The sequence below is a fragment of the Melozone crissalis genome, unplaced genomic scaffold, assembly GCF_028551555.1.
Source record: "Melozone crissalis strain CALT ecotype California unplaced genomic scaffold, PUWL_Pcris_2 ptg000014l_1, whole genome shotgun sequence".
In the NCBI taxonomy this organism is placed as follows: domain Eukaryota; kingdom Metazoa; phylum Chordata; class Aves; order Passeriformes; family Passerellidae; genus Melozone; species Melozone crissalis.
Window position 1 is genome coordinate 1,098,835 of NW_026535792.1, and position 17,011 is coordinate 1,115,845.

Below are 17,011 nucleotides of genomic sequence, written 5' to 3' on the forward strand. Positions count from 1 at the left end.
CCCCGTCCTATCCCAAATCCAGCCCCGTCCTATCCCAAATCCAGGCTTTTTTCCCCATCCCAAATCCAGCCTTTTTCCCATCCCAAATCCAGACTTTTTTCCCATCCCAAACCCAGCCTTTTCCCGGGAAGTCCGTGCCTTTATCCAGGTATTTTTGAGATCCCAAAGGTTTTTCCCGGGATGGAGCCGTCCCCTCCTTTTCCCGCTGCTTTTCCAGCTCTTTGTGCCATATCCAGGTGCATCCATAGGGAGAAACCCGGGGATTCTCCTGCTCCACATGGGATGTGGGGCTCCAAAGGGGCTTTTCCCAGCTCCAAGGAATGGGAATTCCAGGTGGGAATGTCGGGAATGGGGGCCGGCAGCAATGGGAGCTCCATTCCCAATTTTCCCTTGGACTCCATGGGATTTGCTCATTCTGAAGAATTCAATCCCTGTTTTTCACAGGAAACCTCCCCCAATTCCCAACTTTTCCTTGGATTCTACCTCAAATTTATTCAATTTTTCCATGTTTTCCACCCATTCTCCCTAAATTCTGAGGGATTATCCCAGAATTCCTTGGACTTTTAACTCACCCTGAATATTTGGGGCATTTTACCAAATTTTCCCATTAACCCAAGCAAATAAAGCAGGAAAATCTTGGAATATTCCATTAGAAAAATCAGGAACATGGCAATTACCCCACAAATTTTTCCATGAAAAAGAAAATTTAACAATAATATTTTAAAAACGAGAATAACATTTTCCAACTATTTTTAGGGAATTTTTGAGCCATCCCGGAGTTTTTTTCCTCATTTTTTACCTTCAAATCAGCTTTTTCTCCTATTTTTATCAGATTTTCCCACTTTTTTCCCTGGAATGCTGCGAAAATTCCGATTTTAAGGGGTTAAACCACAAATTGGAAATTCTTGTGAAATCCCAAGGGTGTTTTCCATGGAATTCCTGGATCCCAGGGAATTGTTTCATCCCAAAGTTCCCCAGCTGGGAATGTTGAGGGTGGGAATTTGGGGAATTCTGGGATTTTTTCATCTGTGCAGAGCTGGGAGTTGTTCCTAGGAAAAAGAAGGAATTCTTTGTGTGGGAAAACAAAGGGACATTCAAGGGATGAACAAACAATTCCCAGGGATTTTCCATGGGAATTCACCCCAGGAATGCGGGGCAGGAATGGGAGGATTCCTATGGAATTTGGGAGGGAATCCTGGGAAAAGAAAGGGAAAAACTGCAATTTCCTGTGGGGAAAAACCCCAAAAATTCCATTAAAAATTCCTGCTAAAAACCAATCCCAAAAATTCAAAATTCCCAGAAAAATAAAGAAGGAAAAATCCCAGAAATTCCTGCTAAAAATAAATCCCATCAATTCAAAATTCCTGTTAAAATGGCCAAGTAAAAAAACTCAAATTCCTGCAAAAAAACCCAATCCCACAAATTCAAAATTCCTCTTAAAAATAAACAAGGAAAAATCCCACAAATTGAAAATTCATGGTAAAATTTAACAAGGAAAAAACTCCACAAATTCCTGTTAAAAATTAACTATGAAAAATTCCATAAATTCAGAATTCCTGGTAAAAATGGACAGGACAAATTCCATTGAAAATTCCCCTTAAAACCACATCCAAATAATTTCAAAATGCGTGGTAAAATAAACAAGGAGAAATCCCAGGAATTCCATTAAAAATTCCTGGTAAAAACAAATCCCACAAATTCAAAATTTCTCCTAAAAACGAACAGGAAAAATCGCACAAATTCCTGTTAAAAGCAAGGAAAAAACCTCAAATTCCTGCTAAAAACCAATCCCATAAATTCCAAATTCCTGATAAAAACAAACAAGGAAAAAATCCCAACAATTCCCATTAAAAACCAACCTCATAAATTCACAATTCCTATAAAAACAAAGCAGGAAAAAAACTCAGGAATGAAAAATCACAGAAGGAAAGTTGTACCATGGAAAAATAACCCTTCAGGTTTATTCCCAATATTACAATTCCCAATCTTTCTTTAATTCCCAAACTCTTGGAATACAAAGAATGACAGGAGCAGCTTTAAACGTGGAATTTCGGCTTGGAACTGAGAATAAATTCCCTCAATAATGAAAGAGAAAGGAATTTCCTGCACCTTCAATCAATCAAAATCCACATTTTTCTTTAGAACAAACAAAGGAAAAAGCAGCTCTGGATTCCCAGAAATTCCTCTGAAATCCCAGCTTGTCCCAGCAATTTTTTTTTCCAAGAGAAAATTCCTTTTCCAGAGGTTTTCAGCAGCACCAGGAGCAGAAATCCCATGAAAAGTTCCTGAAGATTCAGCCCAGGAGCCACCTCTGGACACAGCTGGAAAGGAGAAATTTAAAGAGAGTTCAAATCAAATTCTGCCTCATTCCCAAATCCCAAACATTTCAAAAAGTTTGGAATATTAATTCCAATCAAGGATTTCTCAGCCAACCCTAAACTTCCATCCTAAACCCCTCAAACATCTCAAAAAAGGGAACATTTTGCAGTTTTCTTTTGCTGAAATTGGAATTTTTACCTGGAGCTGGATCCAGCTTTTCCCGTCCTATTCCCAACACAATTCCTGCTGGTTTTATCCATATTCCTGGAATTTTCCCATGCTCACAGCTGAGACTTTTTCTCCATCCTGTCCTATAAAATACATTGATAAAATCAAGTTTTGCAGGGATTTTCAGCATTCCCTCGATGCTTTCCAACATCTCTTTGGGATTTTCCAGCCCTGTGTTTTCCAGGAAAAGCAGGAAAGGATAAACAGGGATTTTAGAAGGAATCAAAGCGCTTTTTACCCGAGTTCTGCTCCAGCTGATGGGAACAGTTTGGAAATCCCAAATCCTTGGAGAAGAGCAGCTCTGGGCTTGGATCCTCATCCTGCAGCACCTGGAAAAGGATCCGGGAGCAGGGAATGGTTTGGGATGGGAAGGAGCTTCAAGCTCATCCCATTCCATGGGCTGGGATCATTCCCACCATCCCAGGCTGCTCCAAGCCCACCCTGGACATCCCAGGGATGGAGCACTGGGAATTCCAGCCCAGCCAGGAATTCCTTCCCAATATCCCACCCCACTCTCCCCTTTCCCAGTCTGGAGCCATTCCCTGTGTCCTGTCCCTTGTCCCAGTCCCTCTCCAGCTGTCCTGGAGCTCCTTTAGGCCCTGGAAAAGGCTCTGAAGATTCCTGGATCATTTCTTTCTCCAGCATTCCCAGCCTAGCTCCATTCCCATTCTGCTGCTCCTGAATTATCCCATTTTCCTTAAAAATTCCTGGGATGTGGCTTGGAAAAGACCTCAAACCCACCCAGTTCCAACCCCAACGCCTTCCCCTGTCCCAGGCTGCTCCAGCCTGGGCTTGGGACGTTCCAGGGATGGAGCAGCCACAGCTCCTCTGGGAATTCCATCCCAGCTAGGAATTCCTTCCCAATATCCCACCTCACAGTGCTCTCGTCTAGCCTAAATACATCCCCCTTATCCTGGCACTCCTAGGAAAAAAATCCCGTCCCATCTTTCCTGGGAACTGAAGGATTCTCGTCCTTGGCCCTGCTCCACCCCAGCACAGCCGGGCCCCGCTGTCTCTACCCGGGGGGATCCTCCCGCCCTTCCCTCCCCGGAGGCCCCAACCCTCCCGTTCCCCTCCGGAGCCGCTCCCAGCCCGCCGAGGACGCGGGGACCCCTCTGAGGGCGGCCCGGCCGCTCCCCGTCCCCTCAGCGCCGCCCCGCCCCGCCGGAGCCCGTCCAGGGAGGCCCCTCCCGGTACTCCGGGCACGGGCAGCGCCTCCCGCTCCCCTCCGGAGCCGCTCCCAGCCCGCCGAGGCGGCCCCGGCCGCGGGGATCCGTGAGGGCGGCCCGGCCGCTCCCCCTGCCCTCAGCAGCGCCGCCGCCCCTCCCTCGCTCCGCCCGCCGCTCCGCTCCGCCCGCCCCCCGCCGCCGGGGCCCGCGCCATTGCCCGCGCCATTCCCGTGCCTCGCTCCGCACCTTTCCCTCCCTCCTGGCTGCGCGCCCCTGGCCGGGCGGCTCCGGTTTGGCCGCCGCTCCCCGCCCCGGCGCCTCCCCCAGGCTCGGACGGGCGCAGAGCGCAGCGCGCACCGTGCCCGGCGCGGCGGAGCCGCGGCCGCTCCATCCCCATCAGGCGGCAGCGCGGAATGAGCCTGGGCTCGGCGCCGGGCTGTCCCCCTGCCCGGCACAGCCGCTCCCCCATTGGCTTCCGCCGCGCCTCGCGCTGCTGATTGGCTGAGACGCGGCAGCGGCGCGCTCCCATTGGCCGATCGCGCCGTCAATCCCGGCGGAGCCCCCGGAGCGCCCGCCCCCGCGGTTATCAGGTTAGTGCGCGCCGCGGTGCTGCGCTCGGGCTTCCGAGCGGCGCTGGGCGAGCCCGAGTCCCTCCGCGCCCCGCGATCGGGGGGCTCTGCACGGGGTCACTGCGCCAGCCGAGCCGCGCACCCTCCGCGCCTCCCGCCAGCTACGGACATGGACATGAAGAAAAGGATCCACTTAGAGCTGCGGAACAGGACGCCCTCAGATGTAAGCAATGCAATGCCAAAAAAAAAAAAAATTAATGCTAATAACGCTAATGATGAGAATAATAAAAAGGCATCCCACGGTTAATTTTTTTTTTTTTTTTTTTTTGGCGGGGTGGAGCGTGCCAGGTGTTGGCGGGGCCGCTGCTGCCCTTGAGGTGCCTACCTGTGTGTGTGGGGGGCTGTGCCCCCCGCTTTGGGGGGCGCGGGGCGCTCCGGGGACGTTCGGGGGCTCCCCGGGGCTGCTCCTGCCCGTGCCGGGCTGCGATGCCTCGGAGAGGGGCTGGCTGTGCATTAAATAAAAAATAAGTTGCTCGCTGCTCTCTCTCTCGGCGTGTTTAGTTGGCAAATATTTGTGCAGGGTGCTGGGCTAGGGAGAGGCAGGCAGGGACTGCGAGTGAGTTGCGAATGGTTTAGTTTAAAGTGCGTCTTCATTTCTTTGCAGTGATCAGGCAAGAGAGACTGGGGAGCCATATTTGTAACTTTGTAGTCCTCATGAACGCGCCCTTTCTCTCTCTCTCTCTCCCTCTCTCCAGATGCTGAGAAGATAAAAGGAAAGAATTTTGAAACCGACGCTTAGCGTTGGTTGGGTTTGGTTTGGGCTTTTTTTTTTCCCTGTTGTTGTTTTTTTATTTATTTTGCGGGCGATGGGGCATCGCCGCCGGTAGCGCGAGCGTTGAATAATAATCCTAATAATCATAAGAATAATAAAAAATAATATTGGAAGAAATGAACGCACTCTCCACCCCCTCCATCCCCACACACGCACAAAAAGGCTGGATGTGTGTGCGTGTTTTTCCTTCTTCCCCCTTTTCCCCCCCTTCCTTCCCCCGGGGCCGGACTTCAGGTTGTTGTTCCGCGTCTGGCGGAATAAACGGGGGACGGCGAAAAACTTTGGCAGGACAAAAAAAAAAAAAAAAAAAGCCAACCAAAAACCCAACAAACCCCCAAACCCCCAAAACAAGCAAGAAAATAACGGGGGGAGGGGGGAGGAAAGAAGCGAAAAATAGGAAAAACCACCCCAAAAAGAGTGGGCGGGAGGTGGCCGGGGGCAGGCGGGGCACGAACCCGCGGCGGGGAAGCCCCTTCCCCTCATTCCCCCCCGCCCCGCCGGGCCCTCGGTGCTGCCCGGGGAGGCTTCACCAAGCCCCGGCCCCGCCGCGTCCCCCGAGCCGCCGGGGGCTGCGGGAAGGGGAGAGCGGGGGGCGAACGTACCTCAGCGGGCAGCGCCCGGGGCAGCGCGGCGGGACGCGGCGGCCGAACCGAGCGCGGTGTGCTCCGGGGAGGGGGGGGACAAAGGCGGGCGCGGGGCGGCGGAAGCTGCGCTTTAAAGTTTAAAAACTCCTGGGCGAGCAGGAGGAGGAAGAGGAGGAGGACGGCGAGAGAGGAGGGAGGAGGGGGGACGACTCAACGGCAAACCCCGCGGTACAGCCGCCATGGCCGGGGGGCTCCGTGAGGCGACCGCAGCGCAAGTAGGACGCGGCGCCATGTTCTGTGCTGCCCCCCCGCCTTCCCCTCACGGCCGCCTCCTCCTCCTCCTCCTCCCGCCGCTGCCGCTGCCTCGGCCGCGGGCGGCCCCGCGGGGCCGTGAGGGAGCCCCGCTGGCGCCGGGGCTGAGGCGCTGCGGAGGCTGCGGCGGGGCCCTCCCGACATGACGGGCAGCGCTGCCATTTTGTCGCCGGCCGCGGGGCGGGAGGAGATTCGTGAGGGCCGCGTTGGGGGTAAAAATAAAAATTTTTAAAAACCCAGCTTTTTAAAAATTGGGTTTTCTTGACAATTTGGGGCACCGGGAGGTCCGAACGGGGCCGGGGGAGCCCCGGGAGGAGCCCCGCGGTTCCCCTGAGTGAGGAGCGCGGAGCGGGGAATCCGCCTCCTTCCTGGGCAGGGCCCTGTGGGGAGGCAGCATTGGGCTTGGGAAGTGTTTTGCTCCTTTTCATCCTGTTTTTTCTTATTTTTCTCTGTTTTTTTCATGAGTTTTCCCCTAATTTTTAAAGAGTTTTCTATTTTTGCCTCCCATTTCGACTCACCGCCCTCATCGCTGGAGGTTTCTTCCCCATTTTAAACGCTGTTTAAAACGAGCCTCCAAAAGGATAAACTCAATTTTCTCCTCTTTTCCATGCTTGCATTTTGTGCTCTTTCCGCTCACTTTTGTCTAATGCCGAAAAAAAGTTGGGAAAACTCGGAGCTGGAGGGAGTTCCCTGCTCCTCAGGGCTGGGAATGGGCAGCAGGGAGCTGGAAAATCGGGATAATTTCACCTTTCACCGCTTGGTTTTCCTTGTAAATTTCAGTAAATTTCCTTGTAAATTTCATAAATTGGTGCCTTGCCCCCCCTAAAGTGTTCTAAATCCCGGTTTTCCAGTTTTTTAGGCAGAGAGATGGAAATTCCTGTTGGGAATGTTGTTGTGTTCTTAGCTGTGTGCATGTGTGTTTTAGGGAATGAAGTTTGTGGGATGGATTTTGTTCCTTTAAAATATTAAAGGGAAATCCTGCTAATTCCACCCTCTGGAATTGGGATTTGGCAGGAATATTGATGCCCAAGTCATTTATTCCTGGATTTTAGGAAGTTTTGGGTGGGCAAGATGAGTTTGGGACTTGTTTACCTTAATTTTGAGTGTTTGTCCTTAATATTCCCCAATATCTTGTGGAATAGCAAGAAATCGTGGGAAAATCTCCCTGAGTTTTTGGAATCTCCTTGAATTCTGTGCTACTTTTTGATTTAAATCCTGGAAATCAGAATTAAATCTTTGGACGTGGATGGGGTTTTGTGCTTTTTCCTGAGCTTCTTTGGGATATTTTCCACCTGGATCTCCTATTTTTCCATGGAATTCTGGGCTTTTCCATTGGATAATCCCAGAAAGTCACATCCTGATTAATAAAACATCCTAAATATATGCTCTGGTGGATTCTGTGGAGAAATCCTCTCCTCAGTCTCATTTTTATTGTTTAATTTTTTTTAATTTTCCCTTTTTTTTAATATTAATTCAGTGTGAGGAAAAAAGTGGATTTTACTCCTGGAAAATCGGGAGGGTTTGGATGTTCAGGCAGTTTTTTTCCCAGATATTCCCACTTCTTATCCCGTTAAATTTATGAATCACAGCAAAAATGTGATTTTATTTCTCTTACTAATTGATCCCTGATGGAATCCCCATGGGCTGGAGGGAAGGAGAGACTTTGGCTTTTTTCCTGGAAAAAGGGGAAGATTAGCAAAGAATCTTCCTGAAATTCCTTCTGAATGCCAGGGGAGGCTCAGGTGGGTTTTTCCAAGGAAATTGCAGCAGAGCAGGAATTCCAGCGGGAATTTTGGGAAAGCCAGGATGAGTTTGGAACTTGCTGGGATGGGAATTTGGTGTTCTCGGGAAAGGTTTAGTCCAGAAAGGTTGGATTGATGGCTGCATTCTGTTGATTCTTCCAAGTCTTTTCCAAGGATTCTCTGATTCCGGGTTGGAATTCCAGCTGGATGAGCTGGTGTGAAAGGGGGCAGGAATGGAGCGTGTTCCCAAGGATCCTGGCTTTCCTCAGGAATCCTGGACTCCTCGGATCCACCTGGGGACTATTGGTGGGAACAGGAGTTCTTGGCTAGGGGGAATTCCATAAACTGGAGCTTGGAGAAATCCCAGAAAATTCCTGGGAAGCCCTGGCAGCCATGGTGCTGCTTCCATCCGTAGAGGTGCCGATGGAATTGTGCTCCTGATCCCACTATCCCTGTTAATCCCATCCAGTCCCTTACCTGCCTATGCTGTGGGATTCTCCAGGCTGGATGATTCCTGGGATTTCCATGGAATTGGGCTGCTGGATTTCCTGGGAATTGGGTCGTGTTCCATGGCTCTTTTCCAGCACCGTCTCTCCCTGCCCTGGGATTTTTGGGATTCTCTTCCTAGCACATTCCTGGCCAGGAGATGGATATATCCGTGCTCATGGATAACTGGTTGGAAATCAATTTATCCCATCTCAGATATTCCCAATGGGAATTTGGTATTCCCAGGAAAGGTTTAATCTGGAGAAGTGGTGGGATTGGATTGGTGGCTGGATTCCATGGCTTAGTGGTGTTTTCCAAGGATTCTCTGATTCCAGGTTGGAATTCCCATTGGAATGAGCTGGTGCGAAAGGAGCAATCCCAAGGATCCTGACTTTCCTCAGTGATCAGTTTATCCCATCTGGGATATTCCCAAAAAAGCCCTGGAGGGCTGTATCCATATCCCAAATCCCATGGGGTTTGGGGAAGAAATTCCACCCACTGTTTATCCCGGGGCAGGAAAAGGGTGGAAAACCTTGGGAATTCTCCCTTCCCTGTGGAACGGGATCCTGCTCCAGGTCAGCTCCTCCTCACTCCTGAGCAGCAGCAGCAGCTGAGGATCCCCCTGGGACGGGAATCCCATGGAATGGGAATCCCCAGTGGCCACGGGCCATGGCACCTGCTGCCCTCCCTGCCCTGGGCAAAATTCCAAGGGCTCTGGAAAACCTGGAAGAGCTCTGGTGCAGTGGCCAAGCGGACACAGAGCAGCTGCTGGGAGATATTCTGTGGAATCCTTCCCTGTTTCCCACTGGGAATGGGACCGCTCTGAGCTGCCGTGGGGTTGGATCATGGAGAGCTTGGAATTGCAGCTGGAATTTAATGAATTATTTTAATTGGGTTCTTGAGCTTGGGGATTTTGGAATGGTCTTGGAGCAGGGATTGGCTCATCAGAGCCTTCGCAGCAGCTCTGGTAATCCCGGGATTGAGTAGGAAGCTCATCCAAGCTTTTGTTGTTCTGGTTGCGTTCCAGGTGGGATTGGAATGGGAAATCTAGAGAATTTCTCAACTCTGGTTGGAATTTTGTGGGAGACAAATCCTTGGAAAAGTTCCCTGTTAGAGATGTGGGAAGTGATGGCCTCTCCCAAGGCTTCTTGTCCTTGAAATTCCAAGATTTTATGGAGTGGGAATGTGTCATGGAAGGCAGATACACCTGCAGGGTGTTGGGAAAAATCCCACCAATTCAGTTCCTCCTTTCCTTGGGGAATCCTCCTGGATTTCCTAGGGGATTCTTAGGGCTTGGAGCCATTCTGGAATTTTGTTTGGAATGCTGTTGTTTCCAGGGATTCAGGGAGTTAACACCGACACGATGTTGCTCTTGGGAAGGGTTGGGAATGTGCTCTGCTCTTCCCAAGCTGTCTCTGAACACATCCAAGCTTTCCAAGCATGGCCTCTTGGATTCTCCATGGATTTGTTGAATTTGTGCCTTTGCCCAGTGCTGGAAACAGGGGAAGAGGGAATGTGGAATTTGTGCACCAAACTTCCTGAAAAGCTGGGAGGAAACAGCCTTCTGTAAAATATTCCTTGGAGAGGTGGGAATGGGTTGATCTTTAAAGTCCCTTCCAACCCAAAACATTCCAAGATTCTGAAAAAATACAAATTAAAAGGGGGGAAAAAAAAGGCTGTTGGGTCATCGACCTTCCTGCTAAGGGATTTTCCTTTGTATCCAAGACTGTTTCCAGCTCTTCCTTAAATCTCCGCTCTACACCTGAGGGAATTGCTGTCTAATTCCCTGGTTTTCTGTGCAATTCCCTGGTTCCCATGCTGAGGGAGGAGGGAGGGATGGATATCCCACCTCCTGGATCAGGGCTGGGGCTGTTTGTCCCTCAGTGTGAGCTCTGGCCTCATTCCCTTCCCTCCATTCCCGCTCCCCTCAGCTCCTGAAATTCCTGTGAGGAATTCCCAAATTCCTCTGAGGCAAAACCCATCTGGGGCTTCTTGGTGAGGATCCCAAGCCCTTCTGGCTCCGTGTCTGGGGGTGCTGGGATGAGATAACGGAGCAGGGACACAGATAAGGAGGATTCGCCTCCATTGCAATTTTCCTGCCTTTTTTTTTTGGCGGGAACTCTGGGTGTGTGTGGAGAGCGTGAGGGGAAAAAACTGTTTATCCCAAATGGATCTTCTGGGGAATCCTGATAATTAAACACCATTGAGGGATGAGATCCATGATTTTTCCACCTAAATTTCAACCCAATGAGTAATTTGGGAACTTATTTTGAGAATTTTGGGGGCTTTGTCCCTCACATGAGGGGAAAAAAGGTCATTATTTATCCCCAAACGGATCCTCTGGAGAATCCTGATAATTAAACACTGTTGAGGGAAAAGATCCACTTATTTTCCTTATTTTGGGGGTGGTTTCTGTCTAAATTTCACCCCAGTGAGAGGTTTGGAAGTTTATTTCGGGAATTTTGGGGTTGTTCCTACCCTCAGTGTGTGGGATCAGGAGCGCTACCTCGATCTTGGCTTTCTTCTCAACACAACCCCAAGCTCCTGCATTTTTCTGCTGAAAATCTCCTGATTCTTCCCAATTCCCTGGAATTCCTTCTATTTTTCCTTGATTTCTTCCCTTTGCAGGTGAAAGAGCTCGTTCTGGACAACTGCAGGTCGTTCGAAGGGAAAATCGAGGGCCTCACGGATGAGTTTGAGGAGCTGGAATTCCTCAGCACAATCAACGTCGGCTTAACCTCAGTTGCAAACTTACCAAAGTTAAACAAACTTAAGAAGGTAAACCCCACCTCCCCAAGCCAAATCCCTCCTTTTCCCCTTCGCCGTGTTTGGAAAACTGGCTGGAAATGGGATCAGATGGGATTTTTGAGGATGTTTTTGGGCCTTTGCAGCTCGAGCTGAGCGACAACAGAATCTCAGGAGGCCTGGAAGTGTTGGCAGAGAAGTGTCCGAACCTCACGCACCTAAACCTAAGCGGCAACAAAATTAAAGATCTCGGGACAATAGAACCTCTGGTGAGTCGGGATTGCTCCTGGGAATGGGATTCATCTTGGAATTCCTTCATGAATCCCAGGTTGCCCCAGGCCCGGCCTTGGGCGCTTCCAGGGAATGTCACTCCTGGAATGTGTGCCAGGGCCTTTCCCCCCTCATTCCTTCCCAAAATCCCAGTTATTCCTGCCCCCTGCGTCCCAAGTCCTGGGGAGTTGATTTTGCTCCAAGGAATGGGATTCATCCCGTTCCAAACCCTTGGAATTCCCTCATGAATCCCAGGTTGCTCCAAGCCCGGCCTTGGGCGCTTCCAGGGAATGTCGCTCCTGGAATCGGTGCCAGATCCTCCCCCAGGTTTCCTTCCCAAAATCGCAGCGAATCCCGGGATCCAGGCCGCATCTCCGGTCCCTGCTCCCGGTGAGCCGCTGCTTCCCTCTAGTGGCTGCCGGGCCGGGCTCCCCCATTCCCGGCGGGAACCGCCGCAGCTTCCCAGGATTCCGCAGGCTCTGGATCCATCTCCGGGCACTACAATTCCCATGGAAATCCTTCCAGGAGCAGCTCCTTCCTGCAGCTCCTTTCCTGCACCACAGGGAAAAGGCAGAGTGCTAAACTCATGGAGAAACCTGGAAGTGCTCCCAGCTCTCCCAGTTTCCCCATTCCCAGGCCTTCTTCCCAAGTGCTTTCCACATAAAGGGAAAGGGGATATTCCCTTAGAGTTGATATTTCTTATCCATGGATAAGCCTTGATACAAACACTCAATTCCTTTGGATTTTATTTTTAGGATTTCCAAGTTCTGTGAGCAGTGCAGACTTCCCAAAAAAGAATTGCACAAAACCCCCAGGAATTAAATTCCTGTTCCATTTCTATGTGTTTTTTCATTTTCCATAGTCTAAGGAAAAATAATTGCGTTTTTCAAACCTCTCTTATCAAAGTTCTTGTGTCCAAGTGTTGCATTCCTGCTTCCATCTGTAAGAATTAATTTGGGATAATTCCCTGGACCTCAGCTATTCCTGGATCTGGCTCATTTGGGATAATTCCCTGCATTCAGTTATTCCTTTGGATTTGGGAGCTGCAGGACTCCAGGGAGAGGCTCTCCCATCCCAAATGCCAAATGAAATTGGGATTTTCCAAGTGGTTTTTCCTGGATTAGTGGCGGAAATTCCAGAGGGAGCTGATTGGGAAAGGGGAGAGGAGTTGGTTTATTCCAAGGTCAGGCAATTTGGGAATTTGGGGTATTTTTTTATAAAGATCCCCATTTTTTTCCATGCCTGCCATCTCCAGGGAGCCCTGAACACCCCCGGGAATCCCTTGAGCACATTCCCCGTGGCATCCTCCTTGCCTTTGGAGAGAATCCCCACACCAGCAAACCTTCCAAATTGCTTTGTTTTCCCAGAAAAAGTTGGAAAACCTGAAGAGCTTAGACCTGTTCAACTGTGAGGTGACCAACTTGAACGACTACAGAGAAAACGTGTTCAAGCTGCTGCCGCAGCTGACGTACCTGGACGGCTACGACCAGGACGACAAGGAGGCGCCCGACTCCGACGCCGAGGGATACGTGGAGGGGCTGGATGACGAGGAGGAGGATGAGGATGGTACGGGAACGGGAACCGGCACCCGAGGGATGGGGGAATGAGGGGGAGGGATGAGGGGAAGGAGTGAGGGAAAGAGGAGAAGGAATGAGGGGAAGGGATGAGGAAATTGAGGGAGGGAATGAGGGAAAAGACCTCGGTGTCCTGAGGGAATCAGGAAAGGGAACTGAGGGGAAGGAGTTGAGGGAATGAGGGAATTGAGGGGAAGGAGTGAGGGAATGAGGGGAAGGGATGAGGAGAGGGATAGGGAATGAGGAGGAGTGAGGCAATTGTGAGGAAGGAGGGGAAGGAGTTGAGGGGAAGGGATGAGAGAATTGAGGGGAGGAGTGAGGGAAAAGACCTCAGTGTCCTGAGGGAATCAGGGAGGGGACCTGAGGGAATTGAGGAAAAGGAGTTGAGGGAATGAGGGAGTTGAGGGGAAGCAGTTCAGAGAATTGGGGGGAAGGGGTTGAGGAAATTGAGAGGAGGGAATGAGGAAATGAATGAGGGGAAGGGATGAGGAAATTGAGGGGAGGAATGAGGGAAAGGACTTCAGTGTCCTGAGGGAACGAGGGGAAGGAGTGAGGGAATGAGGGAAGGGGTGAGGGAAAGTACTTCTGTGTCCTGAGGGAATCAGGGAAGGGACCTGAGGGAATGAGGAAATTGAGGGGAAGGAGTGAGGTAATAAGGGAAGAAATCAGGGAAAGGGATGAGGAAGTGAAGGAAAGTACCTCTGTGTCCTGAGGGAATGAGAGGAAGGATCTTTGTGTCCCAAAGGAATGAGGGAAAGGACCTCAGTGTCCTGAGGGAATGGAGGAGAGGGATGATGGAATTAGGGGAAGGAGTGAGGGAAATGAAATTGAGGGAATGAGGGAAAGGACCTTATTGTCCTGAAGGGATGAGGGAAAGGATCTCAGTGTCCCAAAGGAATGAGGGAATGAGGGGAAGGACCTGAAGGAATGAGGGGAAGGAGCTGGGTGTCCTGAGGGAATGGTGGGAAGGAGCTGGGCATGGCCTGAAGGAGCAACTTCCTCAGTTTTATCCCTAGTGAAAGACCGGGACGACAAGGAAGCGCCGGATTCCGACGCCGAGGGATACGTGGAGGGGCTGGATGACGAGGAGGAGGATGAGGATGGTACGTGGGATATGCTCCGTGGGATTCCTGCATGCCAAAGGAATGAGGGGAGGAGGTGGCAGGGCCTGGAAAATCCCATTCCTCCATCTGGGAATGGAGGGGTGGGATCGGGAAGGGTCTGAAGGAATTACAGGAACAGGGATGAGCATGGATAGAAGGAATGTCCTGGAATTGTGGAAATCCTCATGGAAAAGGGTTTCCATGTGCATGGAAAAAAGCAGGAATTAGGGAGCTGCTCCATGAGGGAAGTGCATGGAAAACACTGGGGAGCTCCAGTGAATCTGTGCCAGGAACTGAGGAAGGAACCGCCTGGGATTCCAGGGAATCCCAGTGCTGTAGGCACCACCTTTCCCTGGCTGCCCCTGGAGCCATCCCAGGATGAGGATCTGGCTGATCCCAGGGAATTTGCTGGATTCTCCCATCCCAGCAGCACAGCAGAAAAGCTGGATGTGCACTTTTCCCGGGAATGCTGAGTGGGAACTCTGGGAAGGTTCCCAAAAGCTCCCAAACACATGGAAAACACTCCAGGGGCTCGGCACTTCCTGGTTTTCTGCTGGGAATTCTGGGAATTGCCTAAAAGGCTGGGATTTTGTGTCCATGGGAAGGCTGCTCATGGATGATGGCAAAGTTCTGCTCCATCCATTCCTGGAAAAGCTGGGATTCCCCAACTCCAAAATCCTTGGAAATAGTGGGAAGTGGAGCAGCTGGAGCGACTCCAACCCTGCGTTCCCTGACAATCCTGTGCTACCCCTAAGGAATTCTCTGTTCAGATTCCCAGATTTCGGGTGGAATTATTCCAAAAACCTTACCTTTTTCTGTGGATTTTGTTTTTCCAGAGGAGGAATACGATGACGACGCTCAGGTAGTGGAGGATGAAGAGGATGAGGAGGAGGAGGAGGAAGGGGAGGAGGAGGATGTGAGCGGAGAGGAGGAGGTGAGCCCTGGAATTCTACCTCGGGAATCCGTGGGATCCGGCTGGGAGGGGCTGGGCAGGAAATCCGGGATTTGAGGAATTTTAGGATTCACTTTGTGTGGAGCAGATGAAGGATGGGATGGGGTGATGGGATTGAGGGGAGAAGAGTGGGATAGGTGGAAAAAATGGGATTATAGGGGTGGAAATGGGGCTGGAGGAAAGAAAATGGGATTTTGGGAGGGAGAATGGAAATTGAGGGAGAGAAAAAAGGGAAAGGGAATAGTGGGATGGGAGGAAGGAAAATGGGATTGGAGGAAGGAAAGTGGGATGGGAAAGGGGAAAACAGAATTCCAGGAATTTGTTTTCCCTCTCCTCCAGCCCTGAATCCTCTCCTGCCCCTCTGGAATGTTCCTGAGCCTCCTCAATTCTGCTTGGAGCCTCTGGATCAATCCAGCTTTTCCCATTCCCTTAAATCCCACTGCAGTTTTCCTAAACTTGGGAATGGCACATTCCCACCTTCCCAGCTCCAGCTCAGGGATTGATTCCCTGGGATTTCAGTGCCAGCTCCTGCTATTCCATAAAAAATGGGAATACCTCAGCTCCTTGCTGAGGACATTCCAAGGACTTTCCCTCCTTGGAAGATGGGATACTGGGGAAGCTCCTGGGCTGATGCCAAGCTTTACATCCCGTTTTTTCCTGGAATTCCAGGAGGATGAGGAAGGCTACAACGACGGCGAGGTGGACGACGAGGAGGACGAGGAGGAGCCTGGTACGGAACCAATCCCACTTTTCCTAAGGAAAAACCACCTCAGTTCCGTGGAAAATGGAATTCCCGGAAAAGCAGGAATGTGGCTCCTGGAATAATGGGAATTCTTTCTTTTTTCCAGAGGAAGAGCGGGGCCAGAAGAGGAAACGAGAGCCTGAGGATGACGGGGATGAGGACGACTGAGCAGCTTTTCCCTGGAAAAAATTCCCTCTTGTGATTTGACTGTTTTTATCCCGGAATTCCCCCTTTTCCCACTCCCGACCCTTTGGATTTCCTTTTCTTTTCCTGGTTTTTTTTTTTTTTTTTTTTGGTTTTTTTTTTTCCGGATTGTAACGTTGCTGTGGGAACCGAGCGGGAGCAGCGAGGGTGGGAAGGGAATAAAATCCTATTTTTACTGCCGCTCCTCCTCCGATTTCTTTGGGAATTTTTTCCTTGGATCCTTTTCCTTGAATCCCTGGAACTGCGAGAGTTGAGTAGGAACCGAGTTGGGAATTCTCGGAGCGGAGCTTGGACATCTCGGAAGCAAAACAAGGAGAGAACCGACTTGAAATCCATGGATGAGCCGGGATTTTCCCACCTCTGCCATTCCCAAATCCACATTTTTTTGGGAATGGCAGCCAGGCCTCCTCCCTGGGGTGGCAATGGTGCCTTGCTCCATGGGGGTTTTTTTGGGAATGCTGCCATTTCCAGCCCCTTTTCCCAACTTTGGGAATTCCCTCTTTGTAAATAGTGATCAAACATTGATTTTTTGGGAATGTTGGATTTTTTTGGGATGGGTTCAGAGCTGGTGACTTTGCGATCCCTGTGTGTTGTGTGTTCCCAGTTTTCCTTTAATTTGGGAGGGAATTTTAGGTTTTTTAGGAAGTTTTTTTTATTTTGGGGGTTTTTAGGGGAATTTTGGGGGATTTTCGTGGCTCCAGTGCAGCCAAATCCCTGGAAATGGCAGGCATGAAAAAAATGGGGATCCCTACAAAAAAATATCCCAAATTCCCAAATTTCCCGACCTTGGAATAAACCAACTCCTCCCCCGTTTCCCAGTCAGCTCCCTCTGGAATTTCCACCCCAATCCAGGAAAAAACACTTGGAAAATCCCAATTTTTTCACCCAGAAAGCCAGGAATTCCAGGAGAAATGCCTGAAATTCCATGGAAATTCCTGAAAATTGTATTTTCTTACCATGTGGGAGGCAAAAAACAAGGAAAATCCTTGGGGAATGTACAGATCCTGCGGGAAAAATCCCTTTGGAAGTGACTTGGATTTCCTAGGAAAGCTTCCGTGTGTAGAAATCCAGCGGCTCCAGGTTTTTTTGGGAATTTGGGGGCCCGGCAGAGCCACCTTTGGAGTTTTTGTCTGTTTGGCTTTGAGGAATTTCAATAAAGCTTTTTATACAAATCCCGCCT

General features: G+C 50.3%; 1 protein-coding gene and 1 long non-coding RNA gene across 5 annotated transcripts; one reads left to right on the plus strand and one right to left on the minus strand.

Moving 5' to 3' along the window:
- Positions 1-1,931: 1,931 nt before the first annotated feature.
- Positions 1,932-5,993, minus strand: LOC128934963 (uncharacterized). 3 transcript variants are annotated; one of them, XR_008482913.1, is made up of 5 exons: positions 5,720-5,993; positions 4,671-5,043; positions 2,786-2,876; positions 2,518-2,630; positions 1,932-2,321 (listed from the first exon to the last, which is right to left on the minus strand). It is a non-coding gene; the product is annotated as an uncharacterized LOC128934963 (long non-coding RNA). The 3 variants fall into 3 exon arrangements; XR_008482912.1 differs by lacking the exons at positions 4,671-5,043; positions 5,720-5,993 and adding an exon at positions 3,963-4,044; XR_008482911.1 differs by lacking the exons at positions 4,671-5,043; positions 5,720-5,993 and having other exon boundaries at positions 2,786-3,169.
- On the plus strand, positions 4,170-16,985 carry ANP32A (acidic nuclear phosphoprotein 32 family member A). Of its 2 annotated transcripts, none has more exons than XM_054272919.1 (8): positions 4,170-4,508; positions 10,870-11,019; positions 11,133-11,255; positions 12,624-12,822; positions 13,835-13,933; positions 14,770-14,867; positions 15,555-15,615; positions 15,734-16,985. In XM_054272919.1, exons 1-8 carry the CDS (start codon positions 4,455-4,457, stop codon positions 15,793-15,795), a joined length of 846 nt encoding a protein of 281 aa, XP_054128894.1. In that variant the 5' UTR covers positions 4,170-4,454; the 3' UTR covers positions 15,796-16,985. The 2 variants fall into 2 exon arrangements, with proteins under 2 accessions (XP_054128894.1, XP_054128895.1); XM_054272920.1 differs by having other exon boundaries at positions 13,847-13,933.
- Positions 16,986-17,011: the final 26 nt, after the last annotated feature.

What these genes read in the sequence shown, in the direction of transcription:
- ANP32A (XM_054272919.1), top strand. Translation starts at nt 4,455, where the DNA reads ATGGACATGAAGAAAAGGATCCACTTAGAGCTGCGGAACAGGACGCCC. An exon ending in AGTTAAACAAACTTAAGAAG is followed by an intron (nt 11,020 to 11,132) that starts GTAAACCCCACC and finishes GGGCCTTTGCAG; the next exon opens with CTCGAGCTGAGCGACAACAG. An exon ending in ATGTGAGCGGAGAGGAGGAG is followed by an intron (nt 14,868 to 15,554) that starts GTGAGCCCTGGA and finishes CTGGAATTCCAG; the next exon opens with GAGGATGAGGAAGGCTACAA.